The sequence below is a fragment of the Symphalangus syndactylus genome, chromosome 12, assembly GCF_028878055.3.
Source record: "Symphalangus syndactylus isolate Jambi chromosome 12, NHGRI_mSymSyn1-v2.1_pri, whole genome shotgun sequence".
NCBI classification, from domain to species: Eukaryota; Metazoa; Chordata; class Mammalia; order Primates; family Hylobatidae; genus Symphalangus; species Symphalangus syndactylus.
This window is the reverse complement of record NC_072441.2, coordinates 44961573-44986594: the sequence shown is the minus strand read 5'-3', so window position 1 is coordinate 44986594 and position 25022 is coordinate 44961573. Positions and strand designations below refer to the sequence as shown.

Genomic DNA, 25022 nt, shown 5'->3' with positions numbered 1-25022 from the left:
TTCATTTTTTATGTATCTGTTGTATGTCTTTCAATTTGAGGTTACCATGGGGTTTGCAAATACTGTCTTGTAACCCATTATTTCACACTGATGATAACCTAACACTGATTGCCTAAACAAGCAAACAAAAATGTAAAAAGAAAACTAATAAACACTCTAACTTCATCCCCGTGCTTTTTACCTTTTTCTTGTTTCCCTTTACATCTTATTATTCTATGTCTTGAAAAGCTGTTGTAGCTATTATTTTTGACCGCTTCATCATTTAGTCTATTTAAGTCAAGAGAAGTTTACACACCACAATTACAGTGTTATAATATTCTGTGTTTTCCTGTGTGCTTACTATAACCAGCGAGTTTTGTACTTTCAAATGATTTTCTTCTTGCTCATTAACATCCTTTTCTTTCAGATTGAAGAACCTCCTTGAACATTTCTTAGAGGACAGGTCTGGCGTTAATGAAATCCCTCAGCTTTTGTTTGTCTAGGAAGCTCTTTATTTCTCCTTCAGTGTTAAAGGATATTTTCAGCAGATATACTATTCTAGAGTAAAAGGGTTTTTTTTTTTCTTTAGCACTTTAAATATGTCCTGCCACTCTCTCATGGCCTGTAAGGTTTCCACTGAAAAGTCTGCTGCCAGACACATTGGAGCTCCATTGTGTGCTATTTGTTTTTTGCTGAGCTTAGGATCCTTTCTTTATCCTTGACCTTTGGGAGTTTGATTATTAAATACCGTGAGGTAGCTTTCTTTGGGTTAAATCTGCTTGGTATTCTATAACCTTCTTTTACTTGAATGTTGATATCTTCCTCTGCATTTGGGATGTTCTGTGATACTATGCTTTTGAAGAAACTTTCTACCGCCATCTCTTTCTGTACTGCTTCTTTAAGGTCAATAACTTAGATTTGCCCTTTTGAGGCTGTTTTCCAGATCTTGTAGGTGTGCTTCATTTTTTTTTTAATTATTTTTTCTTTTGTCTCCTCTGACTATGTATTTTCAGATACCCTGTCTTCAAGCTCACGTACTGTTTCTTCTGCTTGATCAGTGTTGCTGTTAAGATACTCTGATGCATTGTTCGGCATGTCATTGCATTTTTCCAACTCTAGGATTTCTGCTTAATTCTTTTTAATTATTTCAATCTCTTTGTTAAATTTATCTGATAGAATTCTGAATCCTTTCTCTGTGTTATCTTGAATTTCTTTGAGTTTCTTCAAAACAGCCATTTTGAATTCTCTGTCTGAAAGGTCACATATCTTTCTTTTTCTAGGATTGATTCCTGCTGCCTTGTTTAGTTCACTTGGTGAGGTCATGTTTTCCTGGAGGTGTTCTTTGGTGTCTAAGCATTCAGCAGCTAGGTATTTATTCTAGTCTTCACAGTCTGAGCTTGTTTTTGCCTGTCCTTCTTGAGAAGACTTTCCAGGTATTCAAAGGGACTTTGGCCATAAGCCCAATTATGCCGTGGTTTTTGCAGATTCGTAGACCTACCACCTTGTTGGTCATGGATAAGATCGAGAAGAATTCTCTGGACTACCAGGCAAAGCCTCTTGTTCTTTTCCCTTGCTTTCTCTCAAAAATACAGATTCTCTCTCTCTCTGTGCTGAGCCACTTGGAATTGGGGCTATGCTGATGTAAGCACTCCTGTGGGCTGGGACTGTGCTGGGTCAGACCTGAAGCCAGCACAGCACTGGGCCTTCCCAAGGCCTTTCCCTTCGGGATAGTGAGTTCCCCCAGGTCCTGGGTGTGTCCAGAGATACTGTCTGAGAGACTGTCTGAGAGCCAGGGATTAGAAGAGTCTCTGCCTGTGGCCACCACCTTCACTGGTCCTCAGGGGGTTGTGCCAAGTTATCACTGAGGTTCACTTAAAGCCCAAGGGCTCTTCTGTCAGCTTATAGTGAATGCTGCCAGGCCTGGGACTCATCCTTCAGGGCAGTAGGCTCCCCCTCTGGCCCAGGGCAGGTCCAGAAATGCTGTCTAAGAGCCTAGGCCTGGACTTGGAGACCCCGAGAGCCTCCTTGTTTCTCTACCCAGCTATGGCCAAGCTGGTACCTGATTTTTGATTCTTGTGACAGTGCTTTTCTGTGTGCAAAGAAGCAATTAGAGTGCTTTTGTGTGTGCAGATTGTTGTTAAAATTTGGTGTTCCTGCAGCGAGGACCAATGGTCTAGGCTTCTGTTGTACCATCTTGCTTCTCCTCCCCTCAGGAAATGTTCGTTAAACATAAAAAAACAAGTTGTTTCAGCTGATGAGGGGAGAATGGACGGTCGTTCATTTTTCCATCTTTTCTTACAGAAGCAGGAAGATTGATGGCTTGGTATTATATTACATTTGAGACGGTGAAGAAATTTTATACAATCAGTGGAAAAGAAACCTTATCAGATCTGGTAAATTCATTTTCACTAGAAAATAAATACATAATGGTATAGTATAAAATAATATTTGAGAAACAACTAATTTGTGTATCTCATATAATTTAAGAATGAATGAGCAGAAAAGAAAGCATTTCTAAGATATATCCTCTGGTATAATTCTGATCATGAGATATGGAATAGTCTTTCTTAGAATATATTTTCTGTTTTAACTCATATCAGAGCTAAGAAAACTTATATACAAAACTGAAATAGGTATGGCAACTACTTTACAACTTAGGTGATAATGCTAATTACCTTGGTAGTGGCTACACAATGTAATAATATGTAAGAAAGATTCCAAGATGATGTGGTGTGATATATTAGGAAAGTCTGCCATGAGTGAAGAACAGTGAGTTGCATGCAGCATGTGTGCCACGTACTTGCAACCCTTCACTAAATATTTTGGGTCAGAATAGTGAGAACAATGGAAATAGAATAGTATTGGTGATGACCCAGATAAAAGAACTGATTGCAGAAAAAATGGGAATAATAACAGGTTATGCTAAAATATCAACAATGGGGCAACTTTGCAGCTGCAGCAGTGAACAGAACCATAGGCATGTCATTGGTATATGGTAACTGCATTGGTCCTTTCTTCCTTTACTCAGGACATGAATATGAAACAATATTTATAAAAGAAAATATTTACTCTCAAATTTAACCATTCATTTTTATTTTAAATATCTAATTTGATTACTGTGGTAAGATTATTATAGTAAAAATTGCACAGTAGAATTCCAGTTATTAATGAGGAGTCACATAAACAACAATTGATGAAAAATAGAAGGTTTGTATTTTTGTGTAAACATTATTCTTAACTAAGGAGAAATCAAGAGTCGAAAACACCCACTATTAACATTAACTCATCTGATCTTGAGTTTAGCAAGTGTGTAAGAAAATTAAAACAAGTGTTAGTTCCATTTTAGATATGTGGGAAACCAAAGCACAGAGACTGCTTTGTTTGTCATCTGGCAGAAGTAGGCTCTAGAATCCAAATTTCCTAATATCTAAAACATTCTTTCTATGACTAAATTACCCTCAATTGAGATAATGATTTGCAAACTACAGAACAGTAGAATAGTGGTAGTAGTAGTAGTAGTAGTAGTAACAAAAACAGTGTTTATTGAGGACTTATTTATTATTATGTGAATAGGCACTAGGCTAGATATTTTAAATTCTATCTTGTTAATCTTTAAAGTCTTACTGGTATAGTCTTGGTGTCTAATGCAGTGTCTGGTATATAATAGGAGTTTGTAAGCGTTTGTTAGTGAATGAATGAATCCTTAAAGAAGCAAAATGTATAAAGCAGGTTTTTAACTCTGTTATGTTCATTGATAAAACTGTGATGGTTTAAGGCAGTATGAAAAATAAATTTGGAGAAAGGATGAGAGGAAATAAAAAACAGACTTCATTAAATGGACAACTACTGAAATGTTATAGGTTACATTGATAGCTGGCTGCAAGGAATTTCTAGATATACAGTTAAGGATAAATGAAAAGAAAACACTGAATACTTTGAACAAAGATCCAAATCGGATGACTATCAGGTACAGAAATTACATATGTTTTAAATAATTTTAAGAGGTTTTATTTAATTTAAATAAATAATAATAATGTTTTGCCATGTGGTTTTATTTACAGATTTCCAATGGAAGGAAGAATTAAAACAAGAGAAATGAAAGTAAATTGGTAAAGATGATTCATACTTACGAAAGTTTTCTTTTTTTTGGTTTTAAAACATTTTAAATTTGTTTTTCTTAATACAGAAAAAATTACATAAAAATGAGTCAGAATGTGGATGTGAAATTAATTTTTTAGAACTCTCAGACTTTAAAATTGATGATTTGTGAATGCTTTTTCTTAGCGAACATTTTTTTAGAGTGTATTCTGTTGAGGCAAGGTGGACGGTTGAATGAAGACATGCTTCTTATGCCTCTCATTGTCAGGAGCTTTCAAGTTAGCTTGAATGACAGTAGTACATTTAAAAATAATGGACAATATGAAAACCTGTGTAATAAATGTCTACTGAATGGTAGTGGCATTCTGGGAGAGACAAAGAGTAAAAGCAAAATAATGAGTGAAGGAGTGTATATGTGACAGTGGATGCCTGTTCTGCCAAAAATGGGGAGTTTGTACAGAGACTAGTAATTGAAAGAGTAAATTAAGGTTACACTGTAACTTGTGACTTTTAGCAGTTTGCAATCACAAATGCAATGATACTGTTTTCTGCTATACTGAGTGCTTGGCTGTCTGAGTATGTAGGTCTTAGTGTTATGTAATTTAAGGAGAAATGATCTTTTTCAATGTGGCTCAATAAAACCAATTAGCCAAAGAATTTTTTTTTCCTCCATAGCTAGAGAAGGCCATTCTTTCTTTGGGATTCTTCCTGACATCTCATTAAATTTTATCTTCCAAATACTTAAGTCTGTAAGACAGTCTTCTCATTGTTGTTTACAACTCATCAGGCAGATTTGTAGCTTGTACCACAGAAGTTAATGTTTATTTTCTTAGCTGTACTTCTATATTCAAATATTTATTTCTATAAATTCATATATCCTTAGAGATCATAGTAAACTTAAGAGGTCATATAGCCCAATCCTCTCATTTTACAAATGACATAAGTGATGCCCAGATAAGTTATGACTTTGCCAAGGTTATGTTGCTATCTAGAACTCTTGATTTTCTCATTTTTTCCCCCAGTATACTGTGTTGCATAAATTATTGAGTCAGATTAAATCAAGTATTTTTCCACATTCATTTTGTTGGGAACACTTTATTTGCACTTTCAGTGCTTCCATTAACTTTGCCTTAAATTGGGTAGTATATTCTTTTGATTGAAGCTGTCAGATTTTAAAGTTAATTATTATACTTTATAATTGTTTTTATACATATCATAATTTAGATTCCCATTATCATTTCCTGCCTTTGTGCATCTTATTTAAGCATAGCCAAGAAGAGAGAATGTGTGTATATGTGGGATGGAGGGGTCTTAATCCAAAATTTATAGTCTTTTGGTAGGTGATGATGGCTAATAGTTACCTTTTTCATGGCTTTGTCATATCCCTATTACTTTGCTGAACTTCAAATCTGTTCTTCTCCAAGTAGATGTTAATCTTCTTAGTTTTAGGATTTTATCCTTCAAGTTTCTGGTTTCTGCGCTTTTTATTATTTTTATTTATGTATTTATTTTGAGACAGAGTGTCGCACTGTGGCCCAGGCTCAAGTGCAATGGCATGATCTCAGCTCACTGCAACCTCTGCCTCCCAGGCTCAAGCAATTCTCCTGCCTCAGCCTCCGGAGTAGCTGTGATTACAGGAGCACACCATCACACCTGGCTAATTTTTGTATTTTTAGTAGAGACAGGGTTTCACCATGTTGGCAAGTCTGGTCCCCAACTCCTGACCTCAAAAGTGATCCACCTGCCTCGGCCTCCCAAAGTGCTGGGATTACAGGCATGAGCCAGTGTGCCTGGCTCTGCCCTTTTAATTTAAGTCTATTTTTAAATTCTTCCTAGCTTTAATTCCTAGGTCTTCCCTCTTCAGCACTAGCTCTGTTTTCTCTAACTGGTATTTTTCAGTGAACTGACAGGGTATGATGTGGAGCCACCATACGAAGCGCTGGACTTCCCAACTCTGGATTCTGCTTTTACACACAAGAATAAACCGTTTGTGTGTAAACTGATATGGTCTGGTCGTGAATGTAATTCTAACCGAATCAATACTTTATCTCATTTAATTCTTTTACTAACCCTGGGTTAGTCATAACTACCATGTAACTCTGCCCCTGTTAGTTGAGGTGGTAGAGGTGCCACCTCACCTGAGGCTGTGGCACTTCTGTTTCTGCTGAGGACAAGCTCAGGGGTAAGATCACAGGACATCACTGCTTGCCTTATCTGGTGCAGAGAAACAGAGAGCCCTGCCATGGTTCTGTACCTACTAGCTTAAATCCCTGTCCTTCCTCCTATCCCTGTTTTATTACTGCTTCTTGAAATAAGATTTCTGACAGGGAAGTATGATGTTGAAAAGTGTCCTATTTATTATTAGAAAGATTGCTTTTAATATAAATAAATATTACTTCAAAAGTCTTATTTTTACTCCAGCAATTTCTTACTCCACATTTGTGCATCCCTAGGTAGCTTAACAAGGAGTTTTATTTACCCAGCGTTTAAAAGCACCCCATTTACATTTTTCCATCAGCTCCTTCTTTGATAGTATACTGTGTATCTTTGTAACTATTTCTTAATAGATGATATAAAATAATTTTCAGAAGCATATACCATAGCCAAAAAAAGTGAATAGTTTAAATTTCAGCTGTATACATCCATTCCAGGAAGTGAGTTGATTACTTCTTTCAATTTTCACATATCTTCTGCTAAACTAAATCATGAAATATAACTATTCTGCCCTTTTTCTTTGTATAGCTGACTGTTTTGGTCTTATCAAGAGACCTCCTTCTACTGAGGAGTTTAGGAAGAAATTTGTTTTTTAAAAGAGATCCCCATAAGAGAGTAATAATAAGTACAGTAATTTTAGTTAGAATCATCAGTGATTTGCATATCAATGCCTGATTAGGTAAGTTTATGGGCAAAACAGGTAGCAAAGAACCTGGGATATATTAGGCATGTAGGCACTAGTGTCTTTTTTCCCCTTATACAACTAACACCTCAAATTTAGTAGCCAAGCAGCTGCTGGTTTTGAATAACCAGCTAATATGCTACTGACCTTCATACACTGAACAGAATTATCAGCACCTAATACTATGCCTGGCACTTAATAAGCATTTAATAAAAATGTGTTGATTAAACAAATTGTATTATTTTTCTCTAATTCCTTGAGAAGAAATAGTAGAGCCAAAAGATAGAACTGTATTGAAGGAGAATATGAAAACAATTTGAGATAGCTGAGATTAAAGTAACAGTCTAAGTGAAAGTCTCCTGTAATTTTTGTCAATCTAGAGATTATAATGAAAGTCTGAGAAGAAATGAGATCTTTTAGAGAGAGATTGAGTGAATAAAGAAGAGCAATAAATAAATAAATAAAGACAACTTTGAGGATTTGGGGAAAAAGGAATGAACTTTTATTATTGACCTGCAATAATAATTATGCAAGATAGAGAATCATATAGTATTGCAGAAATTAAGGCAGAGAAAAGTTTTAAGAAGGAATACTTCAGTGAGTGATATCAAATACTGGGAGATAGATAACCCTTAAAAGGGAGTAACAATTTTTTTTCTTTCCCCCAGTCTTATTCAGGCTCAACTAGGATGCATTCCCATACAAGATTTTGCTTTGACACAAGATACCGCAAAGATTTTCAGACATGGCTCCCGAATTACAAGATGTATGTTACAGGATTAGTGGATTTTAAATATTTTTTCCAATAAACTGGTATATTAGATTTAATACTGGAAACTTTTTTTTTAGGGTTGTCAGATTTTGTAGCTGCTCAAGAAAAGAAGTTTGCTGTACTATTGAATAGTTTGATTTTAGCTAAATGTTTTAAGTGTAAACTTTGGGAAAATTCTCTGCATGTATCCAAACAACTGGAAAAAATTGGTAGGTACTGAATACAGGCAGGCAGTTTGGCCATGTCTGCAATTTATTTTGTATTCACTGTTAGTAAGATTATTCTGTGATGATTACAGACCCTCAAGCAAGATATTTGTAGGCTTAAATAAGTGCTGTACTTTACTTTCGAAAATCTGATTTTCATTTGCTCCTGCTTAAAGGATTCCATTTGAAATCAACTGAATGATACATGAGTACATGAGAAACCTAATAAAAATTAATGCTCTCATTTGAAAATTTTTTCTCATACCAAGAGGGAAATTTGGTTATAGTAATTAGGTAACTATGTGATGCCCTCTCTTCCACTTTTATGACTAATATTTTGTTTTGATCTCAATTACAAGGTACAGAGTTAGCAGTCCCAGCCACTCCTAATTCATTACAGAAAATTGTTACTTCTTTATGTCTTAATTTTTTTTTTGGTTTTCAATAACAGTAGGGTATTAATACTGATTTTCATAGCGATTCTGTAGACAAAAGATTGTGCCTGATTATTTTGTCTATAGGGACCTTGTGTAGTGTGTGCTATGAGACTGTAGGGAGTACCATTTACAAAGGATTTTCCTGTTTGGTACCTGTGACCTTGTGACCCTATTCTTTCTTAGATAGCTAGAATTCTAAAAAGAGAGTGACTATCTCATCACTGACAGCCTTGTTAGTTTCACAATTTTGTATGCATCTTGGGGGTATCAACAAATTAAATAATGGATTTTTAGGGATGTTTTGTTATTTATTTGAACAAAGATTACCAACTGTTTATGAAGAAGTCCTACCTTTTGTATCTGGAAATTTGAAATCAGTGGGGTGGCAGAGGGCTGACTAGGAAGTCATGGGAGCTGGGGTGAAGTGGGGATTGGCTGGTGAAAGTAAGGGGAGAGATTCCTGATGGAAAGGCTCACCTTCTTACAGAAGTCCTGGCAACCAAATATCACATCCATCCCACAAAGGCAAGAGTTTCAACTGGAAAGGTGGTTCCATACAACATTTAGAAAATTTTGAAATTCGGCTAAGTGGTTACTAGTAAATTTCATTATACTTGAAAAAGCCAATCTTTCTGGCTTTCTAGAGTATTGTCAATATGGGCATCCCTTGCATTCTGTCCCTTCCAGATTGTTGAAACTAACCTGTTTTCACACACGCTCATTACAGCTAAACAGAAAAAAGCAAATATTGCCCAGAAAAAAAAAAATCATATAATAGAAAAGTGAGAGAATCTAAACAAAAAGTCAAATCCAAGTTGTTATTGGGCATCTTGAAAAAAATAATGCATACAAATTGATTTTAATGGTGGCTATAAACTAAAAAGTTAAAAGTCAATAAACATTTTGAGGGGAAATGGAAATGAACATTAAGGAATTATGAATACTAGAAGCTGAGTCTTAAGAAGAACTAAGAGAAATTCCCAAGAACAAGTAAATATATGAGTAAGGAAATAGGGTCATACCTTCACCAGTAATACATGTAATATATGTGCCTTAGACAAAGTAGTAATATTTTGGAATTTTATACTGTTCAGTAGCTTCTATTTGGGGATTTGGAAAAATTCATTCATAAGCATATAAGAATTTTAAATTCTGCCTTCTGAAAGTATAAGGAAATAGGAAGGATCCAAAGAAGAAAATGAACTTGATTTTTTGTTGTTGTTTGTTTGTTTTTGAGATGGAGTTTCGCTCTGTTGCCCAGGCTAGAGTACAATGGCATGATCTTGGCTCACCGCAACCTCTGCCTCCCGGGTTCAAGCGATTCTCCTGCCTCAGCCTCCTGAGTAGCTGGGATTACAGGCATGTGCCACCATGCCCAGCTAATTTTGTATTTTTAGTAGAGACGGGGTTTCTCCATGGTGGTCAGGTTGGTCTTGAACTCCCGACCTCAGGTGATCCGCCCGCCTCGGCCTCCTAAAGTGCTGAGATTACAGGCTGAGCCACTGGGAAGGAATAAAATGAAAGCAAGAGTGACTGGAGAGTAATCAGCAAGAGGAGAGTTAGAGGAAATTAGATTTGAGACAAAGGCTGTAGTCAAGTTATATAGGTAAGGACATTTGGCCCCAGTAAGGAAATTGCCACTTCATTCTAAATACAATGGAAAAGCATTGGAAGTTTTAGGCAGTAGCGTAAAATAGTATGGTTTAGATACAGAAACATAGAACTGTATTTCTAAGACAGAAATGGTCAGAGAGCCATAGCTTCATGAAGCAGTATTCCCTTGGTTTATTCAAGCATGATCCTTGAATCATGTTGCCTTTCTTTCAAGCATGAGTACAAAAATACATGTCTCTTGGTGATTGGACTATGGATGATGTATAGTAAAACTAAACATCCGTCATGTGGACCAGAGTTTTTCTTTCTTTTATAAAGCAAATGCATATATATATATATTTTTTTTTTATTATACTTTAGGGTTTTAGGGTACATGTGCACAATGTGCAGGTTTGTTACATATGTATCCATGTGCCATGTTGATTTCCTGCACCCATTAACTCGTCATTTAGCATTAGGTGTATCTCCTAATGCTGTCCCTCCCGCCCCCCCCCCACCCCACCACAGTCCCCGGAGCGTGATGTTCCCCTTCCTGTGTCCATGAGTTCTCATTGTTCAATTCCCACCTATGAGTGAGAACATGCGGTGTTTGGTTTTTTGTCCTTGCGATAGTTTACTGAGAATGATGTTTTCCAGTTTCATCCATGTCCCTACAAAGGACACGAACTCATCATTTTTTATGGCTGCATAGTATTCCATGGTGTATATGTGCCACATTTTCTTAATCCAGTCTATCGTTGTTGGACATTTGGGTTGGTTCCAAGTCTTTGCTATTGTGAATAGTGCCACAATAAACATACGTGTGCATGTGTCTTTATAGCAGCATGATTTATAGTCCTTTGGGTATATACCCAGTAATGGGATGGCTGGGTCAAATGGTATTTCTAGTTCTAGATCCCTGAGGAATCGCCACACTGACTTCCACAATGGTTGAACTAGTTTACAGTCCCACCAACAGTGTAAAAGTGTTCCTATTTCTCCACATCCTCTCCAGCACCTGTTGTTTCCTGCTTTTTTAATGATGGCCATTCTAACTGGTGTGAGATGGTATCTCACTGTGGTTTTGATTTGCATTTCTCTGATGGCCAGTGATGATGAGCATTTCTTCATGTGTTTTTTGGCTGCATAAATGTCTTCTTTTGAGAAGTGTCTGTTCATGTCCTCTGCCCACTTTTTGATGGAGTTGTTTGTTTTTTTTCTTGTAAATTTGTTTGAGTTCATTGTAGATTCTGGATATTAGCCCTTTGTCAGATGAGTAGGTTGCAAAAATTTTCTCCCATTGTGTAGGTTGCCTGTTCACTCTGATGATAGTTTCTTTTGCTGTGCAGAAGCTCTTTAGTTTAATGAGATCCCATTTGTCGATTTTGGCTTTTGTTGCCATTGCTTTTGGTGTTTTAGACATGAAGTCCTTGCCCACGCCTATGTCCTGAATGGTATTGCCTAGGTTTTCTTGTAGGATTTTAATGGTTTTAGGTCTAACATATAAGTCTTTAATCCATCTTGAATTAATTTTTGTATAAGGTGTAAGGAAGGGATCCAGTTTCAGCTTTCTACATATGGCTAGCCAGTTTTCCCAGCACCATTTATTAAATAGGGAATCCTTTCCCCATTTCTTGTTTTTGTCAGGTTTGTCAAAGATCAGATAGTTGTAGCTATGCGGCATCATTTCTGAGGGCTCTGTTCTGTTCCATTGATCTATGTCTCTGTTGTGGTACCAGTACCATGCTGTTTTGGTTACTGTAGCCTTGTATTATAGTTTAAAGTCAGGTAGCGTGATGCCTCCAGCTTTGTTCTTTTGGCTTAGGATTGACTTGGCGATGCGGGCTCTTTTTTGGTTCCATATGAACTTGAAAGTAGTTTTTTCCAATTCTGTGAAGAAAGTCATTGGTAGCTTGATGGGGATGGCATTGAATCTATAAATTACCTTGGGCAGTATGGCCATTTTCACGATATTGATTCTTCCAACCCATGAGCATGGAATGTTCTTCCATTTGTTTGTATCCTCTTTTATTTCATTGAGCAGTGGTTTGTAGTTCTCCTTGAAGAGGTCCTTCACATCCCTTGTAAGTTGGATTCCTAAGTATTTTATTCTCTTTGAAGCAATTGTGAATGGGAGTTCACTCATGATTTGGCTCTCTGTTTGTCTGTTATTGGTGTACAAGAATGCTTGTGATTTTTGTACATTAATTTTGTATCCTGAGACTTTGCTGAAGTTGCTAATCAGCTTAAGGAGATTTTGGGCTGAGACAGTGGGGTTTTCTAGATATACAATCATGTCATCTGCAAACAGGGACAATTTGACTTCCTCTTTTCCTAATTGAATACCCTTTATTTCCTTCTCCTGCCTGATTGCTCTGGCCAGAACTTCCAGCACTATGTTGAATAGGAGCGGTGAGAGAGGGCATCCCTGTCTTGTGCCAGTTTTCAGAGGGAATGCTTCCAGTTTTTGCCCATTCAGTATGATATTGGCTGTGGGTTTGTTGTAGATAGCTCTTATTATTTTGAGATACGTCCCATCAATACCTAATTTATTGAGAGTTTTTAGCATGAAGGGTTGTTGAATTTTGTCAAAGGCCTTTTCTGCATCTATTGAGATAATCATGTGGTGTTTGTCTTTGGTTCTGTTTATATGCTGGATTACATTTATTGATTTGCGTATGTTGAACCAGCCTTGCATCCCAGGGATGAAGCCCACTTGATTATGGTGGATAAGCTTTTTGATGTTCTGCTGGATTCGGTTTGCCAGTATTTTATTGAGGATTTTTGCATCAATGTTCATCAAGGATATTGGTCTGAAATTCTCTTTTTTGGTTATGTTTCTGCCAGGTTTTGGTATCAGGACGATGCTGGCTTCGTAAAATGTGTTAGGGAGGATTCCCTCTTTTTCTATTGATTGGAATAGTTTCAGAAGGAATGGTACCAGTTCCTCCTTGTACCTCTGGTAGAATTCAGCTGTGAATTCATCAGGTCCTGGACTCTTTTTGGTTGGTAAGCTATTGATTATTGCCACAATTTCAGAACCTGTTATTGGTCTATTCAGAGATTCAACTTCTTCCTGGTTTAGTCTTGGGAGGGTGTATTTGTCGAGGAATTTATCCATTTCTTCTAGATTTTCTAGTTTATTTGCATAGAGGTGTTTGTAGTATTCTCTGATGGTAGATTGTATTTCTGTGGGATCGGTGGTGATATCCCCTTTTTCGTTTTTTATTGCATCTATTTGATTCTTCTCTCTTTTCTTCTTTATTAGTCTTGCTAGCGGTCCATCAATTTTGTTGATCTTTTCAAAAAACCAGCTCCTGGATTCATTAATTTTTTGAAGGGTTTTTTGTGTCTCTATTTCCTTCAGTTCTGCTCTGATTTTAGTTATTTCTAGCCTTCTGCTAGCTTTTGAATGTGTTTGCTCTTGCTTTTCTAGTTCTTTTAATTGTGATGTTAGGGTGTCAATTTTGGATCTTTCCTGCTTTCTCTTGTGGGCATTTAGTGCTATAAATTTCCCTCTACACACTGCTTTGAACGTGTCCCAGAGATTCTGGTATGTTGTGTCTTTGTTCTCGTTGATTTCAAAGAACATCTTTATTTCTGCCTTCATTTCATTATGTACCCAATAGTCATTCAGGAGCAGGTTGTTCAGTTTCCATGTAGTTGAGTGGTTTTGAGTGAGTTTCTTAATCCTGAGTTCTAGTTTGATTGCACTGTGGTCTGAGAGACAGTTTGTTATAATCTCTGTTCTTTTACATTTGCTGAGAAGAGCTTTACTTCCAACTATGTGGTCAATTTTGGAATAGGTGTGGTGTGGTGCTGAAAAAAATGTATATTCTGTTGATTTGGGGTGGAGAGTTCTGTAGATGTCTATTAGGTCCACTTTATGTAGAGCTGAGTTCAATTCCTGGATATCCTTGTTAACTTTCTGTCTCCTTGATCTGTCTAATGCTGACAGTGGGGTGTTAAAATCTCCCATTATTATTGTGTGGGAGTTTAAGTCCCTTTGTAGGTCACTGAGGACTTGCTTTATGAATCTGAGTGCTCCTGTGTTGGGTGCATATATATTTAGGATAGTTAGCTCTTCTTGTTGAATTGATCCCTTTACCATTATGTAATGGCCTTCTTTGTCTCTTTTGATCTTTGTTGGTTTAAAGTCTATTTTATCAGATACTAGGATTGCAACCCCTGCCTTTTTTTGTTTTCCAGAGCAAATGCATATTGTATTTGTCTGAATAAATATGAATAATTGAATAATGTCGCAAACCAAATAATCCAACTGAAAACTTTTCAAGTTATTTGACTGGATCTTAAAATTGTTTTTTTTACTAATTTAGTTGTTTAATATTTAAATATATGTTTTATTTAAAGTGGATTATTTTTAAGTTGTTGTTTGATTAATTTTCTACAGGTATAACATTGTCAAATGCAATTGTAAATGCTGGTTTGACTTCCTTTAAAAAAATAGAAGAGACAGATGCAAGGGAACTTGAATTGGTATTTATATTCACTTATTCCTAATTCCATCGAAATTCTAAGGCCTACCTTTATTTCTATTAAAAGTTATTTTCCTTCTCATAGTTATAAGTATTTCAGCTTACCAAGGTTTTGGGTGATAAGCATTATTAAAGCTATTTATTCTAAAAAATATTTTACTAAAAGAATTTCAAGTGTTGTGGTAAGAATATAATGATGTAAATATTTTTAGATTTTAAACAGACATCCCCCCTTTGGAACCCAGATAAAAGAAACTGTGATGTATCTACCAAAATATGAACTTAAAGTGGAACAGGTAAGTATTTTCTGTTTCTTAGATATTTTATTGTCTTTTCAGAAATAAAGCTACCCATAAATAGGCTTCAGCTGAGTATGAGAAGTAAGATTATTTTTAACACTTTTTATACTTGTCCTTTTTTAAAGATTACAAGATATAGTGATACGACGGCAGAAATATTAGTGACTGTTATATTAAGAAATTTTGAACAGCTACAAACTAAAAGAACAGCATCGGATTCTCACTGTGTTACCTTAATCATAGGTGATGCAGATAATCAAGTAGTTTATCTGCACAAGATTATGTAAGTGTGAAATTTCTGATGTTTGATTTTATTTCTAAGCATATACTGTAAAAGAAAAATTCTACTGGAAAAAAAATAACAAGATCATTGTGGGATCAACTAAATTACATTTTCCTGACACAATAATGGGATAGTGTCTCTATTTTTCTATTAAAGAAGATATTAACATTGGGTCTGTTGTTTTAAATTGTTGTATTTAGTACTCAAATGAACAAAGTATAAAATCTATAACCATGATCTGAAACAAGTGAGTAGATTACCTCTAGGAGGTCTTTCTTATTTCACTGCTTTTCTCCAGTCATTCATGGCCCTACTACTGTTTGGATGCAGTCTTTCTCCTACTGACCTCAAAATATACCTTCTACTTCCAAATTAAAATCTAACAAATTACTGTAGCTCCATTGTAGGATCCAAGCAAACAAAGCAAATGTATAGAGGAGGTACCCTCCCTTATATCTAGTTCTGTAGCATGCCATTCTTTAATTCTTACTTCAGCATTTTTCCAGGTACTATTATTTTCTCCCAGGATGTCATAAGCAATCTCTAAGGATATCAATTGCAGCTATAACTAATATTTTTTAGCACTTAGTAGGTTCCAAATATTGAATTATTTAATATTTGCATGAGACAGGTGCTATCCATATTCTGTAGAGGAGGAAATTGAGACAAAAAGAGTTTGAGTTTGATTTATAATTAATCAAACCTTAATCATGGTCATATAGCTAGTTAATAGCAAAGTCTAGATTTGAACCCAATCCAGAGCCTAGACTCCCAACCACATTACTGTACTTGTAAGTTCAGGAATGGCAGTGATTCTGAAATGGGAATCTCCTAATTGCGCCAGTATACTAGAAGATACCTTCCCAAAAAGTCGCATGCAAGGTTTCTGAAGGGACTGCAGTGACCAGGATATCCCTTTCACTGGTAACTGCTCTCCTGCAGCTAACCATGACCCACTTATAGAGAATATGCTATTGTACAAATCTTTGTTCTGTGTGACTAACAAGTCTATGACCACATGAGACTAAAATAAGTTCAGTCATAAAAATGGTTGCTGGTTTGTTTGTGATGTTATTAGATACAAACCATTTTATATAAATTTAAAAATACTATTGAAGTTGTTCTCATAATACATGTAACTTACATATAGCCAGTTCAAAATGGTAGTGATTTAAGGGCAAGCTCATGTGTTATTGATACAAAGTATATATTCTTACTGGGACTAAAATGAGTAAATGAAACTTGGAAACAGCTGTAATTAAAAAAAATTAGGGATCGGATGGGGTGGCTCATACCTGTAATCTCAGCACTTCGAGAGGCTGAGGCAGGAGGATCACTTAAAGCCCAGAGTTTCAGACCAGCCTGGGCAACAAAGTGAGACCCTATTTCTACAAAAATAAATAAATAAATAATCTGAGCATAGTGCCAGTGTGCCTGCCTGTGGTCCCAGCTACTCAGGAGACCGAGGCAGGAAGACTGCCTGAGCCTAGGAGTTTGTGGCTGCAGTGAGGTATGATTGCACCACTGCACTCCAGTCCAGGCAACAGAGTAAGACTCTGTCTCAAAAAAAAGAAAATTAATTAATTTTTAAAAAATCATGGTCAAGAGAGTTCCATTGATACTTTATTCTCCCTCCTTCAAAGTTGGGGAAAGCAGTTTTCAGTAATTGATTTCAGTTTACTACTAGAGAGTATATTTCTTAAGAACAATCAGCCCTTCAAGATTAATATGTATTTCATTCAGTGTTTGGATCACTATTTAAACTATACTATTTTTCAGGGATTCTGTTTTGCTAAAAGCTGGAAGTTGGGCTAAAAAGATTGCTGTGAAGAGAGCTCTTAAATCTGAAGATCTTAGCATAAATCTAATAAGTTCTGAATTTGGTAAGTTAATTGAAGTAATGAAGACATGAATATAAATAATATAATTGCATTTAAAAATTACATCCTCCCGGTAGGCGGAGCTTGCAGTGAGCCGAGATTGCGCCACTGCACTCCCGCCTGGGTGACAGAGCGAGACTCTGTCTCAAAAAAAAAAAAAAAAAAAAAAAAATTACATCCTTTATGCTGGTACAGAAAAACAGTATAAATGGTATTATGCAAAAATAATATATTTAGGTAATATGAATAAACTTCAAAGGAAGTTTCATGTATTTAGATATGTAAAAGATAGCATGGACCAGGATGACATAATTAAAAGTTTATCTTTTCATTTATAGATATCTTATTTTCCTAGATAGTTAAATTACAGTTATTGTTGGAAGATTTTTATTTTTATAATGATAAATATATAATTTTTTAGTTGTCATATTTTTTAACCTTTCAACATATTTTAACTTTCTGGACTTTTTAGCTCTAGAAGTTATAAAAATATAAGAGAGATAAAAAGAAATAAGTGTTCTCATATGTGGATTTATATGACTTACATAAGCATTTGTATACTTTTTTTTCATTTTCCAGTTGGGCTTGATATTCAGCAGAAATTTACAGTCTTTTACTTAGAACCCAAGAGGTTTGGAAATCAAATCACTATGCAAAGAAAATCTGAAACACGGATTTCCTATTCTAAACATTCAGACGTATCTACAATAGCAGGACCTAATAAAGGTAAATAGCTCTATTAATTCCTATTTTATATTAAAGCAAAGGTATGGCTAGGAAGGAGTATCAGTGTTATAGTACTGCAACACTCAGATTGAGGATACTCTGGAATTAGATATTTAAGCTTCATAGTAATTGCATTAATAGTATATAGTAGAGATTCTTATAGTTAGTATTTGTCAAATTGGGGTGATAGTTGGGGGACAAATTTTTTTATTCATCTTTTGGTATATGTATTAGTCCATTTTCATGCTGCTGATAAAGACATACCTGAGACTGGGAAGAAAAAGAGGTTTAATTGGACTTACAGTTCCACATGGCTAGGGAGGCCTCAGAATCATGGCAGGAGGTGAAGGGCACTTCTTGGATGGTGGTGGCAAGAGAAAAATGAGCAAGAAGCAAAAGCAGAAACCCCGATAAGCCCATCAGATCTCGTGAGACTTATTCACTATCACAAGAATAGCACCAAAAAGACCAGCCCCCATGATTCGGTTACCTCCCCCTGGGTCCCTCCCACAACACATGGGAATTCTGGGAGATTCAATTCAAGTTGGGATTTTGGTGGGGACACAGCCAAACCATATCATTCCACCCCTAGCCCCTCCAAATCTGATGTCCTCACATTTCAAAACCAATCACACCTTCCCAACAGTCCGCCAAAGCCTTAACTCACTTCAGCATTAACCCAAAAGTCCACAGTTCAAAGTCTTATCTGAGACAAGGCAAGTCCCTTCTGCCTATGAGCCTGTAAAATCAAAAGCAAGCTAGTTACTTCCTAGATATAATGGGGGTACAGGTATTGGGTAAATACAGTCATTCCAAATGGGAGAAATTGGCCAAAACAAAGGGCTTACAGGCCCCATGCATGTCTGAAATCCAGTGGAGCAGTCAAATTTTAAAGCTCCAAAATGATCTCCTTTGACTCCAGGTCTCACATCCAGGTCACGCGGATGCAAGAGGTGGGTTCCCATGGTCTTGGGAAGATCCACCCCTGTGGCTTTGCAGGGCACAGCCTCCCTACTGGCCGCTTTCATGGGTTGGTGTTGAGTGTGTGCAGCTTTTCCAAGTGCACAGTTCAAGCTGTCGGTGGATCTACCATTTGGGGGTCTAGAGGGTGGTGGCCCTCTTCTCACAGCTCCACTAGGCAGCACCCCACTAGGGACTCTGTGTGGGGGCTCTGACCCCACATTTGCCTTCTATACTGCCTTACCAGAGGTTCTCCATGAGGGCTTTGCTCCTGCAGCAAACTTTTGACTGGGCATCCAGGCATTTCCATACATCTTCTGAAATCCAGGTGGAGGTTCCCAAACCTCGATTCTTGACTTCCATGTACCCACAGGCTCAATACCACGTGGAAGCTGCCAAGGCTTGGGGCTTCCACAAGCCTTGAAGCCACAGCCCAAGCTGTATGTTGACCCCTTTCAGCCATGGCTGGAGCAGCTGGGACATACGACACCAAATCCCTAGGCTGCACACAGCACAGGGACCCTGGGCCCAGCCCATGAAAGCACTTTTTCCTCCTGGGCCTCCAGGCCTGTGATAGAAGGGGCTGCCGTAAACAACTGTGACATGGCCTGGAGACGTTTTCCCCATGGTCTTGAGGTTTAACATTAGGCTCCTTGTTACTTAGGCAAATTTCTCAGCCAGCATGAATTTCTCCCCAGCAAATGGGTTTTTCTTTTCTATCGCATAGTCAGGCTGCAAATTTTCTGAACTTTTTTTTTTTTTTGAGATGGAGTCTCGCTCTGTCGCCCAGGCTGGAGTGCAGTGGCACAATCTTGGCTTGCTGCAACCTCTGCCTCCCGGATTCAAGCAATTCTCCTGTCTCTGCCTCCTGAGTAGCTGGGACTACAGGCACCCGCCAGCATGCCCAGCTAATTTTTATATTTTTAGTAGAGACAGGGTTTCACCATATTGGTCAGGCTGGTCTCAAACTCCTGACCTCAGGTGATCCACCCACCCGCCTCAGCCTCCCAAAGGGCTGGGATAAATTTTCTGAACTTTTATGCCCTGTTCCCCTTTTACAACTGAATGCCTTTAAGAATACCATGTCACCTCTTGAATGCTTTGCTGCTTAGAAATTTTTTCCACCAGATGCCCTAAATCATCTCTTTCAAGTTAAAAGTTCCACAAATCTCTTAGGCAGGGGCAAAATGCCACCAGTCTCTTTGGTAAAACATAACAAGAGTCCCCTTTGCTCCAGTTCCCAACAAGTTCCTCATCTTTATCTGAGACCACCTCAACTGGGACTTTATTGTCCATATTGCTATGAGCATTTTGGGCAAAGCCATTCAACAAGTCTCTAGGAAGTTCCAAACTTTCCTACATTTTCCTGTCTTCCTCTGAGCTCTCCAAACTGTTCCAACCTTTGCCTATTACCCAGTTTCAAAGTCGCTTCCACATTTTTGGGTATCTTTTCAGCAATGTCCCCACTGTACCGGTACCAATTTACTATATTAATCTGTTTTCACACTGCTGATAAAGACATACCTGATACTGGGAAGAAAACGAGGTTTAATTGGACTTACAGTTTCACATGGCTGGGGAGGCCTCAGAATCATGGTGGGAATTAAAAGGCACTTCTTACATGGCGGCAGCAAGAGAAAAATGAAGAATAAGCAAAAGCAGAAACCCTTGATAAACCCATCAGATCTCTTGAGACTTATTCACTATCAGGAGAATAGCAAGGGGAAGACCAGCCTCCATGATTCAATTACCTCCCCCTCAGTCCCTTCCACAACACGTGGGAATTCTGGGAGGTACAATTCAAGTTGAGATTTTGGTGGGGACACAGCCAAACCATGTCAGTATACGTTTTTCCTTTTCCATACTTATGTCATTATTACAGCCATTGTCAGGGGAGAGCAAGTGATGTACAAGAATCAACAGATTTGTTAAGGCAAATCAAAGTGAAAATGAATTAGTATTTTTTATTATGGGAATTTTTCAAACATATACAAAAGTAGATAGAAGTATAAGATGAATTTTCATTTACTCATTATCCACTTTAAACAGTGATCAACTCATGGCTACTACTGTTTCATCTATACCTGTCTAGTTTTTTTTTCATCCATATTTTGAAGCAAATTTTAGATATTGTATTTTTCCTCTGTACATGTTTCATTATATATCTATCTAAATGGTAAAGATTTTTTTAAACTATATTACTTTTACACATAAAAACTAATATCATCCAATATTAAGTCAGGGTTCAAATTGTCTCATAAACATTGTAGATGTATTATCATCTTCATACCATCTAGATATACCAGATTAACTCCTGAGTCTTTCTGAGTATTTCTAGTAGTTTTGACAGCTTCTTTGCTATGCAGAGTAATATGCTGTTCTAGGCTCATCTCGTATATCTCTAGCTTCAGTTCCAAACATAATAAACCCTTTGTTCAAGAAGCCTTTTTTTTTTAATGATAGTAGTTTTCAGAGATCACAGTCTGTGTCCTAGAGGAGCTCATTGCCATTGAGTGATCATAATCTCTTAGATTTTTTCATGCATAGAGTTAAGTATTATGTGATTATATTTTGTCTTAAAAGACATCCTGAATTCATACTTATCAAATTCAGAGATACAGAATTTATCCTTAAACCCAATTATCTGTATATGCCTTCTATCATGCTGAGAAACTTGGTTCTCAATGGCTCAAAAATAATAGAGTATCACTAGTTTTCTATCCTTTATGTACATTACACACACAAACAGTCTGAGAATAGCAGCATCAGACTATCACTCTTAATATGATCATTAAAATTTGAGAATTATTTTGCAGGTATTTTTGTTCTTAGACTGTATCTTACTATCTTAGACTGTATCTCAATAGTAAAATTAATGTGTTTAAAAATCACTTGGAATAGATCCTCTGTATGTGGCCATGCCACTCTGGATACATATACTTTCATTTGTTTCATTTTATTTTATATTTTTAGGACTAGCTTTCAAAAATTAATTTTGTTGTATAATAATGTAAAACATTTTCATGGCTCTGTAATTAAATCTACAAAACAAGCACTAAATATATAAACACTTGCAGCATAGGCAGTCTACCTTACAGCTCTTTCTTATTCAGTTGGTCCTGTTTTCACCCTTTTGACCCCGTAAGGGGAGCAGTTAACAGACACTGGGGAATTTGAGAGCAGCCGCGTGATTAGTCATGCTCTCTGAATAGTATTGGCAATTACGATAAATAGTAACTGCAGTGAGTAGTGACAGGAAGAGCACATTTAGAACTATTCTGTGAGCTCATGAGCCTTCATCTTCTTCCTTTTGAAGAACACAAAAGAGCTTCCATTTCTGGGTAGGATATAGTTTTGTGGTAGGCCAGTGCTTCCACAGCTACAACTATGAAAACCTTCATACCTTATAAAATTATAATTTTTAGGGCATCAGAGATTTGTGGAAGCAATAAGGACTAAAGGAACTATAATTCTTAATAAAAAGGCTAGGTAGACCATGCCCTGTAAAGAGGTTTACATGATCAGCCATTCACCATGTTTGCCTGACAGAGGGAAAGGGAAACCTCTTCTGGTGAAATGTAATCTGGAAACCACAGACACAGTGTCTGTCATACGATAAAAAAATTATGAGGCCCACAAAGAGACAAGACCGTATGACTGATAATCAACTGTGTCAAGAAACAAGCCAGACATGGTGACACACACTGGTAGTCCTAGATATTCAGGAGGCTAAGGCAGGAGGATTTCTTGAGCCCAGGAGTTTGAGGCTGTAGTGCACTATGATCATGTCTGTGAATTTACCACTGCACTCCAGCCTGGGCCACATAGCAGGACCACATCTCTTTAAAAAAAAGTATAAAATAATTATGAATATTTTCAAGAAAATATAGAAAAAATAGGTAAATGCATGAAAAGATGGAAAGTTTTACCAGATAATTAAGATCTATACAGAGATTTAAATGGACTTTCTAGAATTGAAAATGCGATATCTGAAGTGAAGAGCTAGTTGGGTAGGTTTAACATTAGATTCAATATAACCAAATATAGGATTTGTGGGCTTTGAGATGTAACAGTAGAAAATACCCAAAATACCCAAATTGAAGCCCAGAGATAAGAGAATGGAAAGAACATAAAGGAATATAATACTCAAAAAGAGGTCTAACATATGCATAATTAAAGTCCCAGAAGCAGAGTAGAGAGAGAATGGGACAAAATTAACATTCAAAGAGACAATGGCAGAGTCCATTTCAAAATAATAAAAGACATCAACCAACAGATTTAGAATTTTGGTAAACTCCAAACAGAGGCAAATACAGGGAAAACCACACCTGGACACATTGTAGCAAAACTGCTGAAAATTAAAATTAGACACATCATTTATGCATTACCTTCAAAAGAACAACAGTGAAACTGACAGCTAACTTCTCAACAATAATGATGAAAAACAGAAGACAATGGAATGTCATATTCAAAATGCTACCAACCTAGGTTTCTGCCCAGTGGAAAATATCCTTCACAATGAAAGTGAAAAAAGAAAGAAGAGAAAGAAGAGAAAGAAAGAGAAAGAAAATAACTAAATAACTTTATCACCACTAGTATATTTATCAGCCTGAATTAAAATAAATACTAAGGCCAGGCTTAGTGGCTCATGCCTATAATCCCAGCACTTTGGGAGGCCAAGATGGGCAGATCGCTTGAGCCCAGGAGTTCAAGACCAGCCTAGGCAATATGGTGAAGCCCTGTCTCCCTAAAAACTATAAAAAATTAGCGAGTGTGGTGATGTGCACCAGTGGTCCCAGCTACTTGGGAGGCTGAGGTGGGAGGATCATTTGACCCTGGGAAGTTGAGGCTGCAGTGAGCTGAGATCACACTACTGCACTCCAGCCTGGGTAACAGAGTGAGACCCTGTCTCAAAATAAAAAATAAAATAAAATAAATGCTAAAGGGATTTCCTTAGAGGAAAATGATCACAGATGAAAACATGGACATGCTGGGGGGAATGAAGAAGAGTAGAAACGATAACTATGACTAAATATAAGTTGACTATGTAAAACAATAATTGAAATGACTTACAGAGTTTAAAATATATGTGGAAATAAAATGCAAAGCAAAAAAATACAAGCTTGCATCTCAAGAGTATACCATATCAAACATAATAATGTAACGAGAAAAACAGAAATCAACGATAGATAGGATGTAAATATACAACAGAGAAAAATCAACGAAGCTGAGATTTGGTTCTTAGAAAAGATAAAATTAAGAACCCTCTATGAATGAAGACTGATCAAGAGAAAAAGAAAGAAAACACAAGTAACAATATCAAGAATAAAGAAGAGGATATTACATTGTATATCAAAAAGTTACTGAAGATATTCAAAAGCACAAAAACAAGATATTAACAATTTTATAATGATAAATTTGACATAGTTTGGGTTAAAATGAGAATATTTATTGAGAAGCAAAGCTTACCAAAACTGACAGAAGAAAATAAAATCTGAGTAGTCTGATACTGGTAATGAAATTGAAGCAATTGTTAGTAAAAATTTTTCCACAAAGAAAACTTGAGGCATGGATGACTTCACTGTTAATTTTTCTTAATTAAGAGGAAATAATATCAAACTTACCTAAACTTTTCTAGAGAATAGAAAAAAAGAGAATATTTTCTAATGTTTTGTTTTTTTAATGAGGCCAGTATGTCAAAACCTGACAAGGACATTAAAAAGAAAGGGAAATTATTTAGCAACATACCTCATGAACATAGATCCAAAAGTCTTTAATGACATATTCACAAGCTGAAATCGGCCGTATTTTTTAAAAGCACAATTAAGTATGGTTTATTGCATGTATGCAAGAGGCTTACCATTCAAAAGTAGATCAATATAATTCACTACGTTAACAGAGAAAAAGGAGAAAACGATTTGATCCTCTTGATAGGTGTCAAAAAAGTTTGACAAAATTCAGTATTCGTTTATGATTAAAAAAAAACTCTTAGCAAACTAGAAATAGAAGGGAACTTCTTTTGTTTTGTTTTGTTTTTGTTTTTGAGACAGAGTTTCACTCTTGTTGCCCAGGCTGGAGTGCAATGGTGCAATCTCGGCTCACCATAACCTCCACCTCCCAGGTTCAAGCTATTCTCCTGCCTCAGCCTCCCGAGTGCTGGGATTACAGGCATGCACCACCACGCCCAGCTAATTTTGTATTTTTAGTAGAGACGGGATTTCTCCATGTTGGTCAGGCTGGTCTTGAACTCCCAACCTCAGGTAATCTGCCTGCCTCGGCCTCCCAAAGTGCTGGGATTACAGGGTGAGCCACCACACCTGGCCTGGAACTTCTTAAATATAAAGAATATCTATAAAAACTATAGCAAATGTCATACTCGATAGTAAAATATTAAACA

At 36.7% G+C, this 25022-nt stretch overlaps 1 protein-coding gene across 12 annotated transcripts in view; it reads left to right on the top strand.

Moving 5' to 3' along the window:
* Positions 1 to 25022, top strand: part of HFM1 (helicase for meiosis 1) — a 240238-nt gene that overhangs the window by 172180 nt on the left and 43036 nt on the right. For 11 of the 12 annotated variants that reach the window (XR_010117472.1, XM_063625390.1, XM_063625389.1 and 8 more), the window contains 10 exons: positions 2281 to 2372; positions 3840 to 3946; positions 4041 to 4088; positions 7642 to 7739; positions 7823 to 7954; positions 14393 to 14478; positions 14690 to 14773; positions 14902 to 15059; positions 16839 to 16942; positions 17519 to 17665. Coding sequence is in view for 11 of the 12 variants with exons in the window: in XM_063625390.1 (XP_063481460.1) it covers positions 2281 to 2372; positions 3840 to 3946; positions 4041 to 4088; positions 7642 to 7739; positions 7823 to 7954; positions 14393 to 14478; positions 14690 to 14773; positions 14902 to 15059; positions 16839 to 16942; positions 17519 to 17665 (1056 nt within the window). In the remaining variant the exon portion in view is untranslated. The remainder of the gene's footprint in view (positions 1 to 2280; positions 2373 to 3839; positions 3947 to 4040; positions 4089 to 7641; positions 7740 to 7822; positions 7955 to 14392; positions 14479 to 14689; positions 14774 to 14901; positions 15060 to 16838; positions 16943 to 17518; positions 17666 to 25022) is intronic. The other variant, XM_063625387.1, reaches the window with a different exon arrangement.